The 22,553-nt window shown below is 39.0% G+C and overlaps 1 protein-coding gene across 1 annotated transcript in view; it reads left to right on the forward strand.

Annotated features, from left to right (window-relative positions):
• LOC117339994 (sushi, von Willebrand factor type A, EGF and pentraxin domain-containing protein 1-like) overlaps positions 1–22,553 on the forward strand; it is a 51,821-nt gene that overhangs the window by 18,196 nt on the left and 11,072 nt on the right. Inside the window, exons 10-21 of the mRNA XM_033901738.1 lie at positions 2–163; positions 2,841–2,942; positions 6,525–6,629; positions 8,036–8,162; positions 8,533–8,626; positions 8,799–8,919; positions 9,792–9,901; positions 13,048–13,165; positions 15,453–15,581; positions 17,725–17,852; positions 18,124–18,317; positions 22,391–22,515. Of these exons, the coding sequence (XP_033757629.1) occupies positions 2–163; positions 2,841–2,942; positions 6,525–6,629; positions 8,036–8,162; positions 8,533–8,626; positions 8,799–8,919; positions 9,792–9,901; positions 13,048–13,165; positions 15,453–15,581; positions 17,725–17,852; positions 18,124–18,317; positions 22,391–22,515 (1,515 nt within the window). The remainder of the gene's footprint in view (position 1; positions 164–2,840; positions 2,943–6,524; positions 6,630–8,035; positions 8,163–8,532; positions 8,627–8,798; positions 8,920–9,791; positions 9,902–13,047; positions 13,166–15,452; positions 15,582–17,724; positions 17,853–18,123; positions 18,318–22,390; positions 22,516–22,553) is intronic.

Here is a 22,553-nt window from a genome sequence, read left to right on the forward strand (position 1 = left end):
GAGGAATGCCCAATGGGAGCCTATAGTTTGACTGGTCTAAAGCCTTGTATTCACTGTCCATACCACTTCTATTCTGACCGTACCCGGTCAACTTCCTGTACAGAATGTCAAAGTGGGACTGGCACCACATCTACAGGCGGAACCTCACGAACACAGTGTATAGGTAAACTGTTATACAGTAACACAGTGTATAGGTAAACTGTTATACAGTAACACAGTGTATAGGTAAACTGTTATACAGTAGCACAGTGTATAGGTAAACTGTTACACAGTTACACAGTGTATAGGTAAACTGTTATACAGTAACACAGTGTATAGGTAAACTGTTATACAGTAACACAGTGTATAGGTAAACTGTTATACAGTAACACAGTGTATAGGTAAACTGTTATACAGTAACACAGTGTATGGGTAAACTGTTATACAGTAACACAGTGTATCGGTAAACTGTTACACAGTAACACAGTGTATAGGTAAACTGTTATACAGTAACACAGTAGTTGGTAAACTGTTATACAGTAACACAGTGTATAGGTAAACTGTTATACAGTAACACAGTGTATAGGTAAACTGTTATACAGTAACACAGTATATAGGTAAACTGTTATACAGTAACACAGTGTATGGGTAAACTGTTATACAGTAACACAGTATATAGGTAAACTGTTATACAGTAACACAGTGTATAGGTAAACTGTTATATAGTAACACAGTGTATAGGTAAACTGTTATACAGTAACACAGTGTATAGGTAAACTGTTATACAGTAACACAGTGTATAGGTAAACTGTTATACAGTAACACAGTGTATAGGTAAACTGTTATACAGTAACACAGTGTATGGGTAAACTGTTATACAGTAACACATTGTATGGGTAAACTGTTATACAGTAACACAGTGTATAGGTAAACTGTTACACAGTAACACAGTATATAGGTAAACTGTTATACAGTAACACAGTGTATCGGTAAACTGTTATACAGTAACATAGTATATAGGTAAACTGTTATACAGTAACACAGTGTATAGGTAAACTGTTATACAGTAACACAGTGTATAGGTAAACTGTTATACAGTAACACAGTGTATAGGTAAACTGTTATACAGTAACACAGTGTATAGGTAAACTGTTATACATTAACACAGTGTATAGGTAAACTGTTATACAGTAACACAGTGTATAGGTAAACTGTTATACAGTAACACAGTGTATAGGTAAACTGTTACACAGTAACACAGTGTATCGGTAAACTGTTACACAGTAACACAGTATATAGGTAAACTGTTATACAGTAACACAGTGTATAAGTAAACTGTTATACAGTAACACAGTGTATAAGTAAACTGTTATACAGTAACACAGTGTATCGGTAAACTGTTATACAGTAACACAGTGTATAGGTAAACTGTTATACAGTAACACAGTGTATAGGTAAACTTATACAGTAACACAGTATATAGGTAAACTGTTATACAGTAACACAGTGTATAGGTAAACTGTTATGCAGTAACACAGTGTATAGGTAAACTGTTATACAGTAACACAGTGTATAGGTAAACTGTTACACAGTAACACAGTGTATAGGTAAACTGTTATACAGTAACACAGTGTATAGCTTAACTGTTATACAGTAACACAGTGTATGGGTAAACTGTTATGCAGTAACATAGTATATAGGTAAACTGTTATACAGTAACACAGTGTATAGCTTAACTGTTATACAGTAACACAGTGTATAGGTAAACTGTTATACAGTAACACAGTGTATAGGTAAACTGTTATACAGTAACACAGTGTATAGGTAAACTGTTATACAGTAACACAGTGTATAGGTAAACTGTTATACAGTAACACAGTGTATGGGTAAACTGTTCTACAGTAACACAGTGTATAGGTAAACTGTTATACAGTAATACAGTGTATAGGTAAATGTATACAGTAACACAGTGTATAGGTGAACAGTGTATAGGTAAACTGTTATACAGTAACACAGTGTATAGGTAAACGTATACAGTAACACAGTATATAGGTAAACTGTTATACAGTAACACAGTGTATAGGTAAACTGTTATACAGTAATACAGTGTATAGGTAAATGTATACAGTAACACAGTGTATAGGTAAACTTTATACAGTAACACAGTGTATAGGTAAACTGTTACACAGTAACACAGTGTATAGGTAAACTGTTATACAGTAACACAGTGTATAGGTAAACTGTTATACAGTAACACAGTGTATAAGTAAACTGTTATACAGTAACACAGTGTATAAGTAAACTGTTATACAGTAACACAGTGTATAGGTAAACTGTTACACAGTAACACAGTGTATAGGTAAACTGTTATACAGTAACACAGTATATAGGTAAACTGTTATACAGTAACACAGTGTATAGGTAAACTGTTATACAGTAACACAGTGTATAGGTAAACTTTATACAGTAACACAGTGTATAGGTAAACTGTTATACAGTAACACAGTGTATAGGTAAACTGTTATACAGTAACACAGTGTATATAGGTAAACTGTTATACAGTAACACAGTGTATAGGTAAACTGTTATACAGTAACACAGTGTATATAGGTAAACTGTTATACAGTAACACAGTGTATAGGTAAACTGTTATACAGTAACACAGTGTATGGGTAAACTGTTATACAGTAACACAGTGTATAGGTAAACTTTATACAGTAACACAGTGTATTAATATAGGTAAACTGTTATACACACTTCAGGGACCTAATCTATATAAAACCCCAAGAAAACTATGTTTATAACATTAACTAAGTACAAATTTTGAAGTAAGATGAATGAGCTGATGCTTTTTGTTGCAGTACTAAATCCCTGCGACCAACACGTTTGTCGTAATAATGGTACATGTATGAGTCTGGACCAGGGCCGATTCCACAGGTGTTCCTGTCTACATGGATTTACTGGTAGGCCAATTCCCAATTTGTTTAATTTGCCTGATCGACTCAACAAATTTGTTTCTCAATAGACAAGATGTCTGCACATCAATTTCCTTCTTTTTTGATTTCCCTAAATTGGGTGTTCAAACCATTATTACTTTACCTAGGGGTTTACTGTACTGTGGTGATACAGACCTGCCATACTTTACCTTAATTACTTATAGTTGTCATACCTAGGGGTTTACTGTACTGTGTGGTGATACAGACCTACCATACTTTACCTTAATTACTTATAGTTGTCATACCTAGGGGTTTACTGTACTGTGGTGATACAGACCTAGCAATACTTTACCTTAATTACTTATAGTTGTCATACCTAGGGGTTTACTGTACTGTGGTGATACAGACCTACCCATACTTTACCTTAATTACTTATAGTTGTCATACCTAGGGGTTTACTGTACTGTGTGGTGATACAGACCTACCCATACTTTACCTTAATTACTTATAGTTGTCATACCTAGGGGTTTACTGTACTGTGTGGTGATACAGACCTACCCATACTTTACCTTAATTACTTATAGTTGTCATACCTAGGGGTTTACTGTACTGTGTGGTGATACAGACCTACCCATACTTTACCTTAATTACTTATAGTTGTCGTACCTAGGGGTTTACTGTACTGTGGTGATACAGACCTACCCATACTTTACCTTAATTACTTATAGTTGTCATACCTAGGGGTTTACTGTACTGTGGTGATACAGACCTAGCAATACTTTACCTTAATTACTTATAGTTGTCATACCTAGGGGTTTACTGTACTGTGGTGATACAGACCTACATTAAGTTGGTTTGTTGTTCTGACATAGAGGTGTGAGGGCACGGTGATACTCTTTATTTTAATTGTTATTCTGATATAGAGGTGTGAGGGCTATTTATTTTGTTGTTCTGACATAGAGGTGTGAGGGCATGGTGATACTCTTTATTTTGTTATTCTGATATAGAGGTGTGAGGGCATGGTGATACTATTTATTTTATTATTCTGATATAGAGGTGTGAGGGCACGGTGATACTCTTTATTTTGTTATTCTGATATAGAGGTGTGAGGGCATGGTGATACTCTTTATTTTGTTATTCTGATATAGAGGTGTGAGGGCACGGTGATACTCTTTATTTTGTTATTCTGATATAGAGGTGTGAGGACTAATTATTTTGTTATTCTGATATAGAGGTGTGAGGGCATGATGATATTCTTTATTTTGTTATTCTGATATAGAGGTGTGAGGACTAGTTATTTTGTTATTATGATATAGAGGTGTGAGGGCTTGGTGATACTCTTTATTTTGTAATTCTGATATAGAGGTGTGAGGGCTATTTATTTTGTTATTCTGATATAGAGGTGTGAGGGCATGATGATACTCTTTATTTTGTTATTCTGATATAGAGGTGTGAGGGCTTGGTGATACTCTTTATTTTGTAATTCTGATATAGAGGTGTGAGGACTAGTTATTTTGTTATTCTGATATAGAGGTGTGAGGGCTATTTAGTTTGTTATTCTGATATAGAGGTGTGAGGGCATGGTGATACTCTTTATTTTGTTATTCTGATATAGAGGTGTGAGGGCATGGTGATACTCTTTATTTTGTTATTCTGATATAGAGGTGTGAGGGCTATTTAGTTTGTTATTCTGATATAGAGGTGTGAGGGCACGGTGATACTCTTTATTTTGTTATTCTGATATAGAGGTGTGAGGGCTATTTATTTTGTTATTCTGATATAGAGGTGTGAGGGCATGGTGATGTTCTTTATTTTGTTATTCTGATATAGAGGTGTGAGGGCTATTTATTTTGTTATTCTGATATAGAGGTGTGAGGGCTATTTATTTTGTTATTCTGATATAGAGGTGTGAGGGCATGGTGATATTCTTTATTTTGTTATTCTGATACAGAGGTGTGAGGGCATGGTGATATTCTTTATTTTGTTATTCTGATATAGAGGTGTGAGGACTAGTTTTTTTGTTATTCTGATATAGAGGTGTGAGGGCACGGTGATATTCTTTATTTTGTTATTCTGATAGAGGTGTGAGGGCACGGTGATATTCTTTATTTTGTTATTCTGATATAGAGGTGTGAGGGCTAGTTATTTTGTTATTCTGATATAGAGGTGTGAGGGCACGGTGATATTCTTTATTTTGTTATTCTGATAGAGGTGTGAGGGCACGGTGATATTCTTTATTTTGTTATTCTTATATAGAGGTGTGAGGGCATGGTGATATTCTTTATTTTGTTATTCTGATATAGAGGTGTGAGGGCTATTTAGTTTGTTATTATACCCACGCAACAAAATTAGGGGGGTATACTGGTTTGGTTTGGTTTGGTTTATTTTGTTTAACGTCCTATTAACAGCTAAGGTCATTTAAGGAGGGCCTCCTGTGCGTGCGACATGCATGCGTGTGGTGAGTGCGTATGTGTGTTTTGGAAGGCTGCGGTATGTTCATGTTAAAAAGTCTCCTTGTGATAGGGCGGAACTTTTGCCGTTTTATAGTGCTATCTCACTGAAGCATACTGCCGAAGACACCCAGCAGGACACCCCACCCGGTCACATTATATTAACAACGGGCGAACCAGTTGTCCCACTCCAAATATGCTGAGCGCTAAGCAGGAGTAGCAACTACCATTTTTAAAGACTCTGGTATGTCTCGGCTAGGGGACAGAACCCAAAACCTTCCTCACAGGGGCGAACGCTCAACTAAAGGCCAAAAGTGAGGCATTGTCAAGGGAGACATTAGGAAGAAGAAAGTTGTTAAGAAAGAAGAGAAAAGATAAGATCCAAAATTTAGTCGCCTCTTACAATCATGCAATGGGGGCAGCAGGTACAATTCTTGCGCCCTACCTGCAGGGCAGGGGTATACTGGAATCGGGTTGTCTGTCCGTATGTCCGTCTGTCTGTCTGTAGAAACATTTTGTCCGGACAACTCCTCCTAAACCAATGGGTCGATTCCAATGAAACTTCACACAAATATTAATGATCATGTGTAGATGTGCATGCCACTTTCTTTTTCTTAAAATTATGGTTGCTATGGCAACTGGTCACTATAAACAGGTTTTCCGATAAGAACCATAACTTTAAGTGTGTCCGAACAACTCCTCCTAAACCGAAGGGCCGATTTCAATGAAGCTTCACACAAATATAGAGAATGTTGTGTAGATGTACATCTCACTTTCCTTTCCCCAAAATTATGGTTGCTATGGCAACTGGGCACTGAATTCTCTTTATTTTGAACAACACATATTTCAGACATTCTAAATTTCAGAAATATTGGCATGCACGGGTTATCTTAGTTAGCCTCTAACTAACAGTTCCAAATCACCATTGACTCGTGCAGATTGCGGGGGTATTAGTCAGCCATTCTGGCGACAGTTCTAGTTCTGATAGAGGTGTAAGGGCATTGTGATACTCTTTACTTTGTTATTCTGATATAGAGGTGTTAGGGCTATTTAGTTTGTCTTTACAGGTCAACTCATAACTAAATGGCTACGCAGTTTTACACCATTTTGATTGGTTCTTATGCTCATTAAATGACTGGATACTGTTTCTTTCCACCAGGTAAGAGTTGTGAGGACCAGATGAACGTGTGCCACAGCTATCCCTGTATGAATGGGGCTACATGTCAGTCCACCAACAGCCTCAACATCTGTATCTGCCGTCCAGGTAATTTTCGACAGGCATTATTTTCAACATTCCTAGCACAACACCTGTGTTGTAACTTATGTGATTGCTGGGCTTCCATCCTTCATTAACTTCTTCTTGATAACCATTAGGCCTGGGTGATAACCTTTTCAGGAGGTTTAGCTTACTGGATTAAAGTGTTATCAAGTTTAGGCCAAGTGTGCCACAAGACCTGAAGTATTCGGCAGCGTTTGAGCCCCTCTATGTTAATGAGGATTCTACTCCTGGTGTTGGTTACATCTCCCTATATAAATATTGTTTGTTAGAGTCTGACCTTCGTGAAAGTGTCAATTTCTGTCATCAAGTTATATTACATGATTTTATGTGAAATAGAATAAAAAATGAAGTCAAAGAGATACGTACGTGCCATTTGTAAAATTGGCACTTATCTTTATAAAGAGATTGTTGAGGTAAATGACTTTGACTCATAATCATGGTCAAAGGGGGAAAACCATGGTACCCAGTACCATTAATTAATCCTGATTCCTAACATCTGACAGGTGGTCTGAATAAATTATTCTTTATTAGTTCCCCTGGTCTGAAGGACCAAGGTGAGCTTATGTCATACCGTGGCATCAAGTGTCCGTCCGTACGTCAACAATTGACTTCTTTATAACCGCCGATCAGAATTGAACAAAATTTGACTGGTAGCATCATAAGGGGGTGGGGATTAGAAATTGTACAAATGGTGGGGCTGACCCCCCTGGGGGATGAGGGGCAGGGCCAAAAAGGGTCAATTTGGCTTAATTTGTATAAACGACTTCTTCTCTAGAACAAAGCAATGGATATCTCTCATATTTGTCTGGTAGCATCGTTATGGGGTAGGGATTCAAAATTGTACAAATGGCGGGGCTGACCTCCCGGGGGCCTAAGGGGCAGGGTCAAAAGGGGTCCTTATGGCAATATTGATATTAATGATTTCTTCTCTGGAACTAAGCCATGTATGACATTGATAATTCAGTAACATCCCCAGGAGACTGGGATTGAAATTGATACAAATAATTTGTTGTTTGGTCTGTACTATTATTTAATTTGTTGTTTGGTCTGTACTATTATTTAATTTGTTGTTTGGTCTGTACTATTATTTAATTTGTTGTTTGGTCTGTACTATTATTTAATTTGTTGTTCGGTCTGTACTATTATTTAATTTGTTGTTTGGTCTGTACTATTATTTAATTTGTTGTTTGGTCTGTACTATTATTTAATTTGTTGTTTACTTTTATTTAATTTGTTGTTCGGTCTGTACTATTATTTAATTTGTTGTTTGGTCTGTACTATTATTTAATTTGTTGTTTGGTCTGTACTATTATTTAATTTGTTGTTTACTTTTATTTAATTTGTTGTTCGGTCTGTACTATTATTTAATTTGTTGAGGATTCATTTTTCAGGTTTCACTGGCTTTTATTGTGAGACAGACATTGATGAATGTGAATCAAACCCCTGTCAGCATGGTAACTGCATCGATAAGGTCGATGGATTTTCTTGTGCCTGTTACCCAGGCTACAAAGGAGTCAGGTAATTATTGTATAATCTGTCCTAAATAACGTCAGGTAAAAACCAGTTATTCTACAAATGACATCAGGTAAAAACCATGTATTCTACAAATGACATCAGGTAAAAACCATGTATTCTACAAATTACATCAGGTAAAAACCATGTATTCTACAAATGACATCAGGTAAAAACTATTTATTCTACAAATGACATCAGGTAAAAACCATTTATTCTAAAAATGGCATTATGTATAATCCATGTATTCTATAAAATGACATTAGGTAAAAAAGCAATGCAATAAAGCTAGGTATATCAGGAATAATCAATTATTACTTTCTTTCAGTCTCTATTTGGAAATCTTTATCAATAAAGCAATCCTTTTCTGCTGTAGGTGTGCTACCCAGGTTAACGAGTGTGACAGTCAGCCATGCATGAACGGTGGGACATGTGTTGACATGATTGGGGAATACCGCTGTTACTGTAATGTAAGTCATGTAGTACCACAGTTTAATGTAGTATATGGTAGTCACATTTGCTGACATTCATGTGTGGATATTCTTTAATTTCATCCAAGTTAGGAATTGAGTTTTCATGATGACCACATGTAGAAACACATATTTTGTTACCCATTGTTAACCCAATATTGTTTGTTGACAGGGAACAGGCTATCAGGGGAGAAGGTGTAACACAACAGTCATAGACTGTCTGCCAGACACCTGTCTCAACCTCGGTATGTGTCATGATTTCAATGATGAGTTCAAGTGCTCCTGTTTGCCAGGTATTTTTCTCTCCTTCCTGCTTGTGGGTGTGGTACATTGCATGTGAAAATCTTGTTGTGAAAAGGTGTAAATGTTGGGACATGGACTCGTCAATCAATAGTAAAGACAATTTGTGAATGTTGGGACATTGCTTAACCAATCACTAGTGGAGACACTTTGTGAATGTTGGGACATTGACTCATCAATCAATAGTAAAGACACTTTGTGAATGTTGGGACATTGCTTAACCAGTCATTAGTGGAGACACTTTGTGAATGTTGGGACATGGCTTAACCAATCATTAGTGGAGACACTTGTAAATGTTGGGACATGGTCTAGCCAATCACTAGTGGAGACACTTGTAAATGTTGGGACATGGCCTAGCCAATCACTAGTGGAGACACTTGTAAATGTTGGGACATGGTCTAGCCAATCACTAGTGGAGACACTTGTAAATGTTGGGACATGGCCTAGCCAATCACTAGTGGAGACACTTGTAAATGTTGGGACATGGCCTAGCCAATCACTAGTGGAGACACTTGTAAATGTTGGGACATGGTCTAGCCAATCACTAGTGGAGACACTTGTAAATGTTGGGACATGGTCTCATCAATCAATAGTTTACACACTTTGTAAATGTTGGGACATGGCCTAGCCAATCACTAGTGGAGACACATGTAAATGTTGGGACATATGGCCTAACTAATCAATAGTTGAGACACTTTTTAAATGGCAAGGGTTTCATTCTTAAGTTTAATGTTTAAGTTATATATTTCAAGTAACTTTTGAAAATGTTATTTTGATTTCATTTTGATCTTTTGATGTGCATGCAATATTTGAAATATTTCTGAATCCTTGATTCATTGCACTTTTTGTCCTTATGGTAATGTAGGCTTCACGGGATCCCAGTGTGAGATGTCCAGGGATAAATGTGAATCTACACCATGTCAGAACGAGGCGTTATGTCTTGACGGGATCAATAACTACTCCTGTATATGTCAGGTTTGTAGACACCAGATCTGTATAACCAACAGTAAATGTATACGTAGTTTACATAGTGTTAAAATTCATGTGTCTTGTTTATAATTTATCAGTGTATATCATTAACAAGTGTGTTGTTTATAATTTATCAGTGTATATCATTAACAAGTGTGTTGTTTCTGTATATAAAATCAGTGTATATCATTAACAAGTGTGTTGTTTCTGTATATAAAATCAGTGTTTATCAGTGTATATCATTAACAAGTGTGTTGTTTATAATTTATCAGTGTATATCATTAACAAGTGTGTTGTTTATAATTTATCAGTGTATATCATTAACAAGTGTGTTGTTTCTGTATATAAAATCAGTGTTTATCAGTGTATATCATTAACATGACTTTGTGTGTTGTTTCTGTATATAAAATCAGTGTATATCATTAACAAGTGTGTTGTTTCTGTATATAAAATCAGTGTATATCATTAACATGACTTTGTGTGTTGTTTCTGTATATAATCCAGTGTTTATCATTAACAAGTGTGTTGTTTCTGTATATAAAACCAGTGTTTATCATTAACAAGTGTGTTGTTTCTGTATATAAAATCAGTGTATATCATTAACATGACTTTGTGTGTTGTTTCTGTATATAATCCAGTGTTTATCATTAACAAGTGTGTTGTTTCTGTATATAAAACTAGTGTTTATCATTAACAAGTGTGTTGTTTCTGTATATAAAATCAGTGTATATCATTAACATGACTTTGTGTGTTGTTTCTGTATATAAAATCAGTGTATATCATTAACAAGTGTGTTGTTTCTGTATATAAAATCAGTATATATCATGACTTTGTGTGTTGTTTCTGTATATAAAATCAGTGTTTATCATTAACAAGTGTGTTGTTTATAATTTATCAGTGTATATCATTAACAAGTGTGTTGTTTATAATTTATCAGTGTATATCATTAACAAGTGTGTTGTTTATAATTTATCAGTGTATATCATTAACAAGTGTGTTGTTTCTGTATATAAAATCAGTGTATATCATTAACAAGTGTGTTGTTTCTGTATATAAAATCAGTGTATATCATTAACAAGTGTGTTGTTTCTGTATATAAACCAGTGTTTATCATTAACAAGTGTGTTGGTTCTGTATATAAAATCAGTGTATATCATTAACAAGTGTGTTGTTTCTGTATATAAAATCAGTGTATATCATTAACAAGTGTGTTGTTTCTGTATATAAAATCAGTGTATATCATTAACAAGTGTGTTGTTTCTGTATATAAACCAGTGTTTATCATTAACAAGTGTGTTGTTTCTGTATATAAAATCAGTGTATATCATTAACAAGTGTGTTGTTTCTGTATATAAATCAGTGTATATCATTAACATGACTTTGTGTGTTTCTGTATATAAAATCAGTGTATATCATTAACATGACTTTGTGTGTTGTTTCTGTATATAAAATCAGTGTTTATCATTAACAAGTGTGTTGTTTCTGTATATAAAATCAGTGTATATCATTAACAAGTGTGTTGTTTCTGTATATAAAATCAGTGTATATCATTAACAAGTGTGTTGTTTCTGTATATAAAATCAGTGTATATCATTAACAAGTGTGTTGTTTCTGTATATAAAATCAGTGTATATCATTAACAAGTGTGTTGTTTATAATTTATCAGTGTTTATCATTAACAAGTGTGTTGTTTCTGTATATAAAATCAGTGTATATCATTAACAAGTGTGTTGTTTCTGTATATAAAATCAGTGTATATCATTAACAAGTGTGTTGTTTCTGTATATAAAATCAGTGTATATCATTAACAAGTGTGTTGTTTCTGTATATAAAATCAGTATATATCATTAACAAGTGTGTTGTTTCTGTATATAAAATCAGTGTATATCATTAACAAGTGTGTTGTTTCTGTATATAAAATCAGTGTATATCATTAACATGACTTTGTGTGTTTCTGTATATAAAATCAGTGTATATCATTAACATGACTTTGTGTGTTGTTTCTGTATATAAAATCAGTGTATATCATTAACATGTGTGTTGTTTCTGTATATAAAATCAGTGTATATCATTAACAAGTGTGTTGTTTCTGTATATAAAATCAGTGTATATCATTAACAAGTGTGTTGTTTCTGTATATAAAATCAGTGTATATCATTAACATGTGTGTTGTTTCTGTATATAAAATCAGTCTTTATCATTAACATGTGTGTTGTTTCTGTATATAAAATCAGTGTATATCATTAACATGACTTTGTGTGTTGTTTCTGTATATAAAATCAGTGTATATCATTAACATGTGTGTTGTTTCTGTATATAAAACCAGTCTTTATCATTAACAAGTGTGTTGTTTCTGTATATAAAATCAGTGTATATCATTAACATGACTTTGTGTGTTGTTTCTGTATTTCTGTATATCAATGTATATCATTAACATGACTTTGTGTGTTGTTTCTGTATATCAGTGTATATCATTAACATGACTTTGTGTGTTTTTTCTGTATATAAAATCAGTATATATCATTAACATGACTTTGTGTGTTGTTTCTGTATATAAAATCAGTATATATCATTAACATGACTTTGTGTGTTGTTTCTGTATATAAAATCAGTGTATATCATTAACATGACTTTGTGTGTTGTTTCTGTATATAATCAGTGTATATCATTAACATGACTTTGTGTGTTGTTTCTGTATTTCTGTATATCAGTGTATATCATTAACATGACTTTGTGTGTTGTTTCTGTATATCAGTTTATATCATTAACATGACTTTGTGTGTTGTTTCTGTATATAAAATCAGTATATATCATTAACATGACTTTGTGTGTTGTTTCTGTATATAAAACCAGTATATATCATTAAGATGACTTTGTGTGTTGTTTCTGTATATCAGTGTATATCATTAACATGACTGTGTGTTGTTTCTGTATATCAGTGTATATCATTAACATGACTTTGTGTGTTGTTTCTGTATATAAAACCAGTATATATCATTAACATGACTTTGTGTCTTGTTTCTGTATATCAGTGTATATCATTAACATGACTTTGTGTGTTGTTTCTGTATATAAAATCAGTGTATATCATTAACATGACTTTGTGTGTTGTTTCTGTAAATCAGTGTATACCATTTGTTGTTTTCCTACAGCGTGGCTACACTGGGACCCACTGTGAGACTAACATTGATGAGTGTCAGAGTTTTTCCTGTCGGAATGGCGGCACATGTATAGACAGGATTGACAATTTTGATTGCACCTGTGCCACAGGTAAGTCTTCATACCTTAAATTAAACAAGTACTGGAAATGTATTCCTTACACCTCAAATTCATAATGTACAGTTGATTTTTTTAAAACAAATTCTATATATTTTTAGGTCATCTGACCCGAAGGGTCAGGATGACCTATAGTCATCATGTTTCGTCCGTCGTCGTGCGCCGTGCGCCGTGCGCCGTCCGTCGTGCGCCGTCCGCCGTGCGTAAACTTTTCACATTTCAAACTTCTTCTCAAGTTCCACCAGTGGGATTGAGCTGAAACTTGCCTGAAATGATGCTTGGATGGTCCTGACCAAGTGTTGTTATTTTTCGGGTCAGTCTGAAATCCAAGATGGCCGCCATGGCCGCCATTTTGAAAACACATTTGAAACTTCTTCTCAAGTTCCACTGGTGAGATTGAGCTGAAACTTGCCTGAAATGATCCTGGGATGGTCCTGAGGAAGTGTTGTTATTTTTCAGGTCGGTCAGAAATCCAAGATGGCCGCCATGGCAACCATCTTGAAAAATACATTTTAAACTTCTTCTCCAGTTCCACTGGTGCGATTGAGCTAGAAATTGGTGAGGATGTTAAGGAAGGAAAGCCAATAAAGTGTTGTTATTTTTCGGCTTTGTGAAAACTTTGACATGGCAGCCACGGCAGCCATTTTGTAACATGATTGCGCAATCATGGTTCTTCTGAACAACACCTATTTCAAACTTCTTCTCAAATTCCATCAGTGGGATTCAGCTCTAACTTACCAGAAATGATCCTGGGATGGTCCTGACCAAGTGTTGTTATTTTTCAAGTCGGTCAGAAATCCAAGATGGCCGCTATGGCAACCATCTTGAAAAACACATTTTAAACTTCTTCTCCAGTTCCACTGGTGCGATTGAGCTGGAAATTGGTGAGGATGTTAAGGAAGGAGAGCCGATAAAGTGTTGTTATTTTTCGGCTTCGTAAAAACTTCGACATTGCAGCCACGGCAGCCATTTTGTAAAATGATTGCGCAATCATGTTCTTCTTAATAACACCTATTTCAAACTTCTTCTCAAATTCCACCAGTGGGATTCAGCTCTAACTTACCAGAAATGATCCTGGGATGGTCCTGACCAAGTGTTGTTATTTTTCAAGTCGGTCAGAAATCCAAGATGGCCGCTATGGAAACCATCTTGAAAAACACATTTTAAACTTCTTCTCCAGTTCCACTGGTGCGATTGAGCTGGAAATTGGTGAGGATGTTAAGGAAGGAGAGCCAATAAAGTGTTGTTATTTTTCGGCTTCGTAAAAGCTTCGACATTGCAGCCACGGCAGCCATTTTGTAAAATGATTGCGCAATCATGTTCTTCTTAATAACACCTATTTCAAACTTCTTCTCAAATTCCACCAGTGGGATTCAGCTCTAACTTACCAGAAATGATCCTGGGATGGTCCTGACCAAGTGTTGTTATTTTTCAAGTCGGTCAGAAATCCAAGGTGGCCGCTATGGCAACCATCTTGAAAAACACATTTTAAACTTCTTCTCCAGTTCCACTGGTGCGATTGAGCTGGAAATTGGTGAGGATGTTAAGGAAGGAGAGCCAATAAAGTGTTGTTATTTTTCGGCTTCGTAAAAACTTCGACATTGCAGCCACGGCAGCCATTTTGTAAAATGATTGCGCAATCATGGTTCTTCTGAACAACACCTATTTCAAACTTCTTCTCAAATTCCACCAGTGGGATTCAGCTCTAACTTACCAGAAATGATCCTGAGATAGTCCTGACCAAGTGTTGTTATTTTTCAAGTCGAACAGAAATCCAAGATGGCCATCATGGCAACCATCTTGAAAAACACATTTTAAACTTCTTCTCCAGTTCCACTGGTGCCATTGAGCTGGAAATTGGTGAGGATGTTAAGGAAAGAGAGGTAACAAAGTGTTGTTATTTTTCGGCCTCGTAAAAACTTTGACATGGCAGCCATGGTGGCCATTTTGTAACATGATTGCGCAATCATGTTTTTCCTGAACAACACATATTTCAAACTTCTTCTAAAATTCCACCTGTGGGATTTGGCTCTAACTTACCAGAAATGATCCTGAGATGGTCATGGCCAAGTGTTATTATTTTTAAGGTAGGTCAGAAATCCAAGATGGCCACCATGGCCAACAGTGCCACTAAACCTGCAGAGAATGTATACTACAATATTATAAGGGTCTTTAATTTAGAGTCAGATGACCGTTAAGGCCCCTGGGCCTCTTGTTACTTGTTAATTGATAATTCACTAGGATTGGCCTTTATTGATGCCTGCTGTATTATATGTTGAAGGATATGCAGGGAAGACATGTGCAGTAAACATCGATGATTGTTTGTCATCACCATGTCAGGAAAATAACACCGTCAAGTGTGAAGATCTGGTTGCTGGGTTCTTTTGTGTCTGTAAACCTGGCTGGACAGGTATGTATGGAGGAGACAGGCACAGGCACATATACTGTAGGCTGGGAGGAGGAGGGGGACAGGTACATAGACGGGGGGGGGGGGGGGGGGGGGGGGGGGGGACAGGTACATAAACAGGGGGAGGGGACAGGTACATTTACTATAGGCTGGGAGGAGGAGGGGGACAGCATATATACAGGGGAGGGGACAGATACATAAACAGGGGGAGGGGACAGGTACATAAACAGGGGGAGGGGACAGGTACATAAACAGGGGGAGGGGACAGGTACATTTACTATAGGCTGGGAGGAGGAGGGGACAGCATATATACAGGGGAGGGGACAGATACATAAACAGGGGGAGGGGACAGATACATAAACAGGGGGAGGGGACAGATACATAAACAGGGGGGGGGGGGGACAAGGTACATAAACAGGGGGGAGGGGACAGGTACATTTACTATAGGCTGGGAGGAGGAGGGGGACAGCATATATACAGGGGAGGGGACAGATACATAAACAGGGGGAGGGGACAGGTACATAAACAGGGGGAGGGGACAGGTACATAAACAGGGGGAGGGGACAGGTACATTTACTATAGGCTGGGAGGAGGAGGGGACAGCATATATACAGGGGAGGGGACAGACACATAAACAGGGGGAGGGGACAGGTACATAAACAGGGGGAGGGGACAGGTACATAAACAGGGTGGAGGGGACAGATACATAAACAGGGGGAGGGGACAGATACATAAACAGGGGGAGGGGACAGGTACATAAACAGGGGGAGGGGACAGATACATAAACAGGGGGGAGGGGACAGATACATAAACAGGGGGGAGGGGACAGATACATAAACAGGGGGAGGGGACAGATACATAAACAGGGGGAGGGGACAGATACATAAACAGGGGGGAGGGGACAGATACATAAACAGGGGGAGGGGACAGATACATAAACAGGGGGAGGGGACAGATACATAAACTGGGAGGACTATGTGAGTATGAACGTATGTATGTTGCTATGCGAGTATGAAGGTATGAAAGTTTCTATGCGAGTATGAAGGTATATTTGTTGCTATGTGAAAGGTGACTGGTTCTATAAGGGTCTCTCTCTCTTAACTCTTCTCGCACTGCTTCTTTATATGCTAGGGACGATGTTAATTACATAATCCAAATCACTTAATACTTAGGTAAATATATAACTTGTGTCCAAATAGACATAGAGTTCTTATGTAAATGGCATTGTATACCCAGGGGCAGTGTCCGTGTCAACAGGTAGTAGCCACGTCTACACATATACTGCCCTTAGGACATACCGTGCCATCTGAATATCAATTTCCGCATTCTTAATAATTTTTATAAATTTCAAAATAAATCATTATACTTCATTAAGTATGAACGTATGTATGTTGCTATGCGAGTATGAAGGTATATTTGTTGCTATGCGAGTATGTTGCTATGCGAGTATGAAGGTATGAATGTTTCTATGTGAGTATGAAGGTATGTTTGTTGCTATTGGAGTATGAAGGTATGTATGTTGCTATGCGAGTATGTTGCTATGCGAGTATGAAGGTATGAAAGTTTCTATGCGAGTATGAAGGTATGTATGTTGCTATGCGAGTATGAAGGTATGTTTGTTGCTATGCGAGTATGTTGCTATGCGAGTATGAAGGTCTCAAAGGTTATATGCGAGTATGAAGGTATATATGTTGCTATGTGAGTATGAATGTATGTATGTTGCTATGTGAGTATGAAGGTAGTTATGTTGATATGTGAGTATAAGGTAGTTATGTTGCTGTGTGAGTATGTTGGTATGTGAGTACGTTGCTATATGAGTACGTTGCTATGTGAGTACGTTGCTATGTGAGTACGTTGCTATATGAGTACGTTGCTATGTGAGTATGTTGCTATGTGAGTACGTTGCTATGTAAGTATGTTGCTATGTGAGTACGTTGCTATGTGAGTATGAAGGTATGTTTGTTGCTATGTGAGTATAAGGTAGTTATGTTGCTGTGTGAGTACGTTGCTATGTGAGTATGTTGCTATGTGAGTATGTTGCTATGTGAGTATTTTTGCTATGTGAGTATGTTGCTATGTGAGTATGTTGCTATGAGAGTACGTTGCTATGTAAGTATTGATATTTTACAATACCTTACATAAACAGGTGTACATTGTGAGACATTGTTAGAGGAATGCACCTCTCATCCGTGCCAGAATGGTGCTACTTGTCGGGACGTTGATGTAGACTACATCTGTAGCTGTCCTAAAGGTTTCACTGGACTGGACTGCCAGGTAGGTGTCATCACAAGATAATCATCCAAAAGTTGGTATTTAACGTCTATAGAATATTTGATAATAATCAAGATGCATGTTGACATTTGATGAGGGTAGGGGAGTTGAGGGATAAGTTACCCAGTCCATTATTCTGCTTGTCTGGGTCTGTTTGTCATTATTCCTACAGATTATGTACTGAAATATACATAGTATGTGGAATTTGATTCAGTTGTGGCTTTTTGAAAAGCTTTAGCATCAGTATACTTATCATAACTGCTTTTCTGTACAGGTTGATGTGGATGACTGTGCATCAGGTCCCTGTTATAACAGTGGAACATGTATAGATGGAGTCAACAGTTATACCTGTACCTGCCCTCATGGATTTACAGGGGCCAGATGTGACAGTCTACTGGATCTTTGTTCTTCATCACCGTGTCACAACTCGGGCACCTGTGTCAGTCTATTAGGCAACTACAGTTGTAGGTATGTAACATACCCACCCTCCCACAACTCCTGTGTCAGTCTCCTAACCAACTATAGCTGATGGTATCATACCCACCCTCTCACAACTCCTGTGTCATGGTACCATACCCACCCTCTCACAACTCCTGTGTCATGGTACCATACCCACCCTCTCACAACTCCTGTGTCATGGTACCATACCCACCCTCTCACAACTCCTGTGTCAGTCTCCTAACCAACTATAACTGATGGTACCATACCCACCCTCTCACAACTCCTGTGTCATGGTACCATACCCACCCTCTCACAACTCCTGTGTCATGGTACCATACCCACCCTCTCACAACTCCTGTGTCAGTCTCCTAACCAACTATAACTGATGGTACCATACTCACCCTCCCACAACTCCTGTGTCATGGTACCATACCCACCCTCTCACAACTCCTGTGTCAGTCTCCTAACCAACTATAGCTGATGGTACCATACCCACCCTCCCACAACTCCTGTGTCATGGTATCATACTCACCCTCTCACAACTCCTGTGTCATGGTACCATACCCACCCTCTCACAACTCCTGTGTCAGTCTCCTAACCAACTATAACTGATGGTACCATACTCACCCTCCCACAACTCCTGTGTCAGTCTCCTAACCAACTATAACTGATGGTACCATACTCACCCTCTCACAACTCCTGTGTCAGTCTCCTAACCAACTATAACTGATGGTACCATACCCACCCTCTCACAACTCCTGTGTCATGGTACCATACCCACCCTCCCACAACTCCTGTGTCATGGTACCATACCCACCCTCTCACAACTCCTGTGTCAGTCTCCTAACCAACTATAACTGATGGTACCATACCCAACCTCCCACAACTCCTGTGTCAGTCTCCTAACCAACTATAGCTGATGGTACCATACTCACCCTCTCACAACTCCTGTGTCATGGTACCATACCCACCCTCCCACAACTCCTGTGTCGGTCTCCTAACCAACTATAGCTGATGGTACCATACTCACCCTCTCACAACTCCTGTGTCATGGTACCATACTCACCCTCTCACAACTCCTGTGTCATGGTACCATACCCACCCTCCCACAACTCCTGTGTCGGTCTCCTAACCAACTATAGCTGATGGTACCATACCCACCCTCTCACAACTCCTGTGTCATGGTACCATACTCACCCTCTCACAACTCCTGTGTCAGTCTCCTAACCAACTATAACTGATGGTACCATACCCACCCTCTCACAACTCCTGTGTCATGGTACCATACCCACCCTCTCACAACTCCTGTGTCATGGTACCATACCCACCCTCTCACAACTCCTGTGTCAGTCTCCTAACCAACTATAACTGATGGTACCATACCCACCCTCTCAAAACTCCTGTGTCAGTCTCCTAACCAACTATAACTGATGGTACCATACCCACCCTCCCACAACTCCTGTGTCAGTCTCCTAACCAACTATAGCTGATGGTACCATACCCACCCTCTCACAACTCCTGTGTCAGTCTCCTAACCAACTATAGCTGATGGTACCATACCCACCCTCTCACAACTCCTGTGTCAGTCTCCTAACCAACTATAGCTGATGGTACCATACTCACCCTCTCACAACTCCTGTGTCATGGTACCATACCCACCCTCTCACAACTCCTGTGTCATGGTACCATACCCTACCTCCCACAACTCCTGTGTCAGTCTCCTAACCAACTATAGCTGATGGTATCATACCCACCCTCTCACAACTCCTGTGTCACTCTCCTAACCAACTATAGCTGATGGTACCATACCCACCCTCTCACAACTCCTGTGTCATGGTACCATACCCACCCTCTCACAACTCCTGTGTCATGGTACCATACCCACCCTCCCACAACTCCTGTGTCAGTCTCCTAACCAACTATAGCTGATGGTATCATACCCACCCTCTCACAACTCCTGTGTCATGGTACCATACCCACCCTCCCACAACTCCTGTGTCAGTCTCCTAACCAACTATAGCTGATGGTACCATACTCACCCTCTCACAACTCCTGTGTCAGTCTCCTAACCAACTATAGCTGATTGTAACATACCCACCCTCCCACAACTCCTGTGTCGGTCTCCTAACCAACTATAGCTGATGGTACCATACCCACCCTCTCACAACTCCTGTGTCAGTCTCCTAACCAACTATAGCTGATGGTACCATACCCACCCTCTCACAACTCCTGTGTCGGTCTCCTAACCAACTATAGCTGATGGTACCATACCCACCCTCTCACAACTCCTGTGTCAGTCTCCTAACCAACTATAGCTGATGGTACCATACCCACCCTCTCACAACTCCTGTGTCAGTCTCCTAACCAACTATAACTGATGGTACCATACCCACCCTCTCACAACTCCTGTGTCAGTCTCCTAACCAACTATAGCTGATGGTACCATACCCACCCTCCCACAACTCCTGTGTCATGGTACCATACTCACCCTCCCACAACTCCTGTGTCATGGTACCATACTCACCCTCCCACAACTCCTGTGTCAGTCTCCTAACCAACTATAGCTGATGGTATCATACCCACCCTCTCACAACTCCTGTGTCACTCTCCTAACCAACTATAGCTGATGGTACCATACTCACCCTCTCACGACTCCTGTGTCAGTCTCCTAACCAACTATAGCTGATGGTAACATACCCACCCTCCCACAACTCCTGTGTCGGTCTCCTAACCAACTATAGCTGATGGTACCATACCCACCCTCTCACAACTCCTGTGTCAGTCTCCTAACCAACTATAGCTGATGGTACCATACCCACCCTCTCACAACTCCTGTGTCGGTCTCCTAACCAACTATAGCTGATGGTACCATACCCACCCTCTCACAACTCCTGTGTCAGTCTCCTAACCAACTATAGCTGATGGTACCATACCCACCCTCTCACAACTCCTGTGTCAGTCTCCTAACCAACTATAACTGATGGTACCATACCCACCCTCTCACAACTCCTGTGTCAGTCTCCTAACCAACTATAGCTGATGGTACCATACCCACCCTCCCACAACTCCTGTGTCATGGTACCATACTCACCCTCCCACAACTCCTGTGTCATGGTACCATACCCACCCTCCCACAACTCCTGTGTCAGTCTCCTAACCAACTATAGCTGATGGTACCATACCCACCCTCCCACAACTCCTGTGTCGGTCTCCTAACCAACTATAGCTGATGGTACCATACCCACCCTCCCACAACTCCTGTGTCATGGTACCATACTCACCCTCTCACAACTCCTGTGTCATGGTACCATACCCACCCTCCCACAACTCCTGTGTCAGTCTCCTAACCAACTATAACTGATGGTAACATACCCACCCTCTCACAACTCCTGTGTCAGTCTCCTAACCAACTATAACTGATGGTACCATACCCACCCTCTCACAACTCCTGTGTCATGGTACCATACCCACCCTCCCACAACTCCTGTGTCAGTCTCCTAACCAACTATAACTGATGGTACCATACCCACCCTCCCACAACTCCTGTGTCAGTCTCCTAACCAACTATAGCTGATGGTACCATACTCACCCTCTCACAACTCCTGTGTCATGGTACCATACCCACCCTCTCACAACTCCTGTGTCAGTCTCCTAACCAACTATAACTGATGGTACCATACCCACCCTCTCACAACTCCTGTGTCATGGTACCATACCCACCCTCCCACAACTCCTGTGTCAGTCTCCTAACCAACTATAACTGATGGTACCATACCCACCCTCCCACAACTCCTGTGTCAGTCTCCTAACCAACTATAGCTGATGGTACCATACTCACCCTCTCACAACTCCTGTGTCATGGTACCATACCCACCCTCTCACAACTCCTGTGTCAGTCTCCTAACCAACTATAACTGATGGTACCATACCCACCCTCTCACAACTCCTGTGTCAGTCTCCTAACCAACTATAGCTGATGGTACCATACCCACCCTATCACAACTCAACCTTTCCCCAAAACAGAAGTGCAGAAAAAATATCTATAATATTCCCTAAGTCTATCTTTCTGTCCTTTATATGTATGTGTTTGTATTTAACAGTTGTAAGTGGGGATGGACTGGACTTAACTGTGAAAATGGAGTGGATGATTGCCTGAGTATGCCTTGTCATAATGGTGGAACCTGCCAGGACAAGCACCTTGGTTATGACTGCACCTGTACACATGGTAACATTCTGTGATTTTAAAATATCACTCTTGCAGAT

This window comes from Pecten maximus, chromosome 1 (genome assembly GCF_902652985.1).
Source record: "Pecten maximus chromosome 1, xPecMax1.1, whole genome shotgun sequence".
NCBI classification, from domain to species: Eukaryota; Metazoa; Mollusca; class Bivalvia; order Pectinida; family Pectinidae; genus Pecten; species Pecten maximus.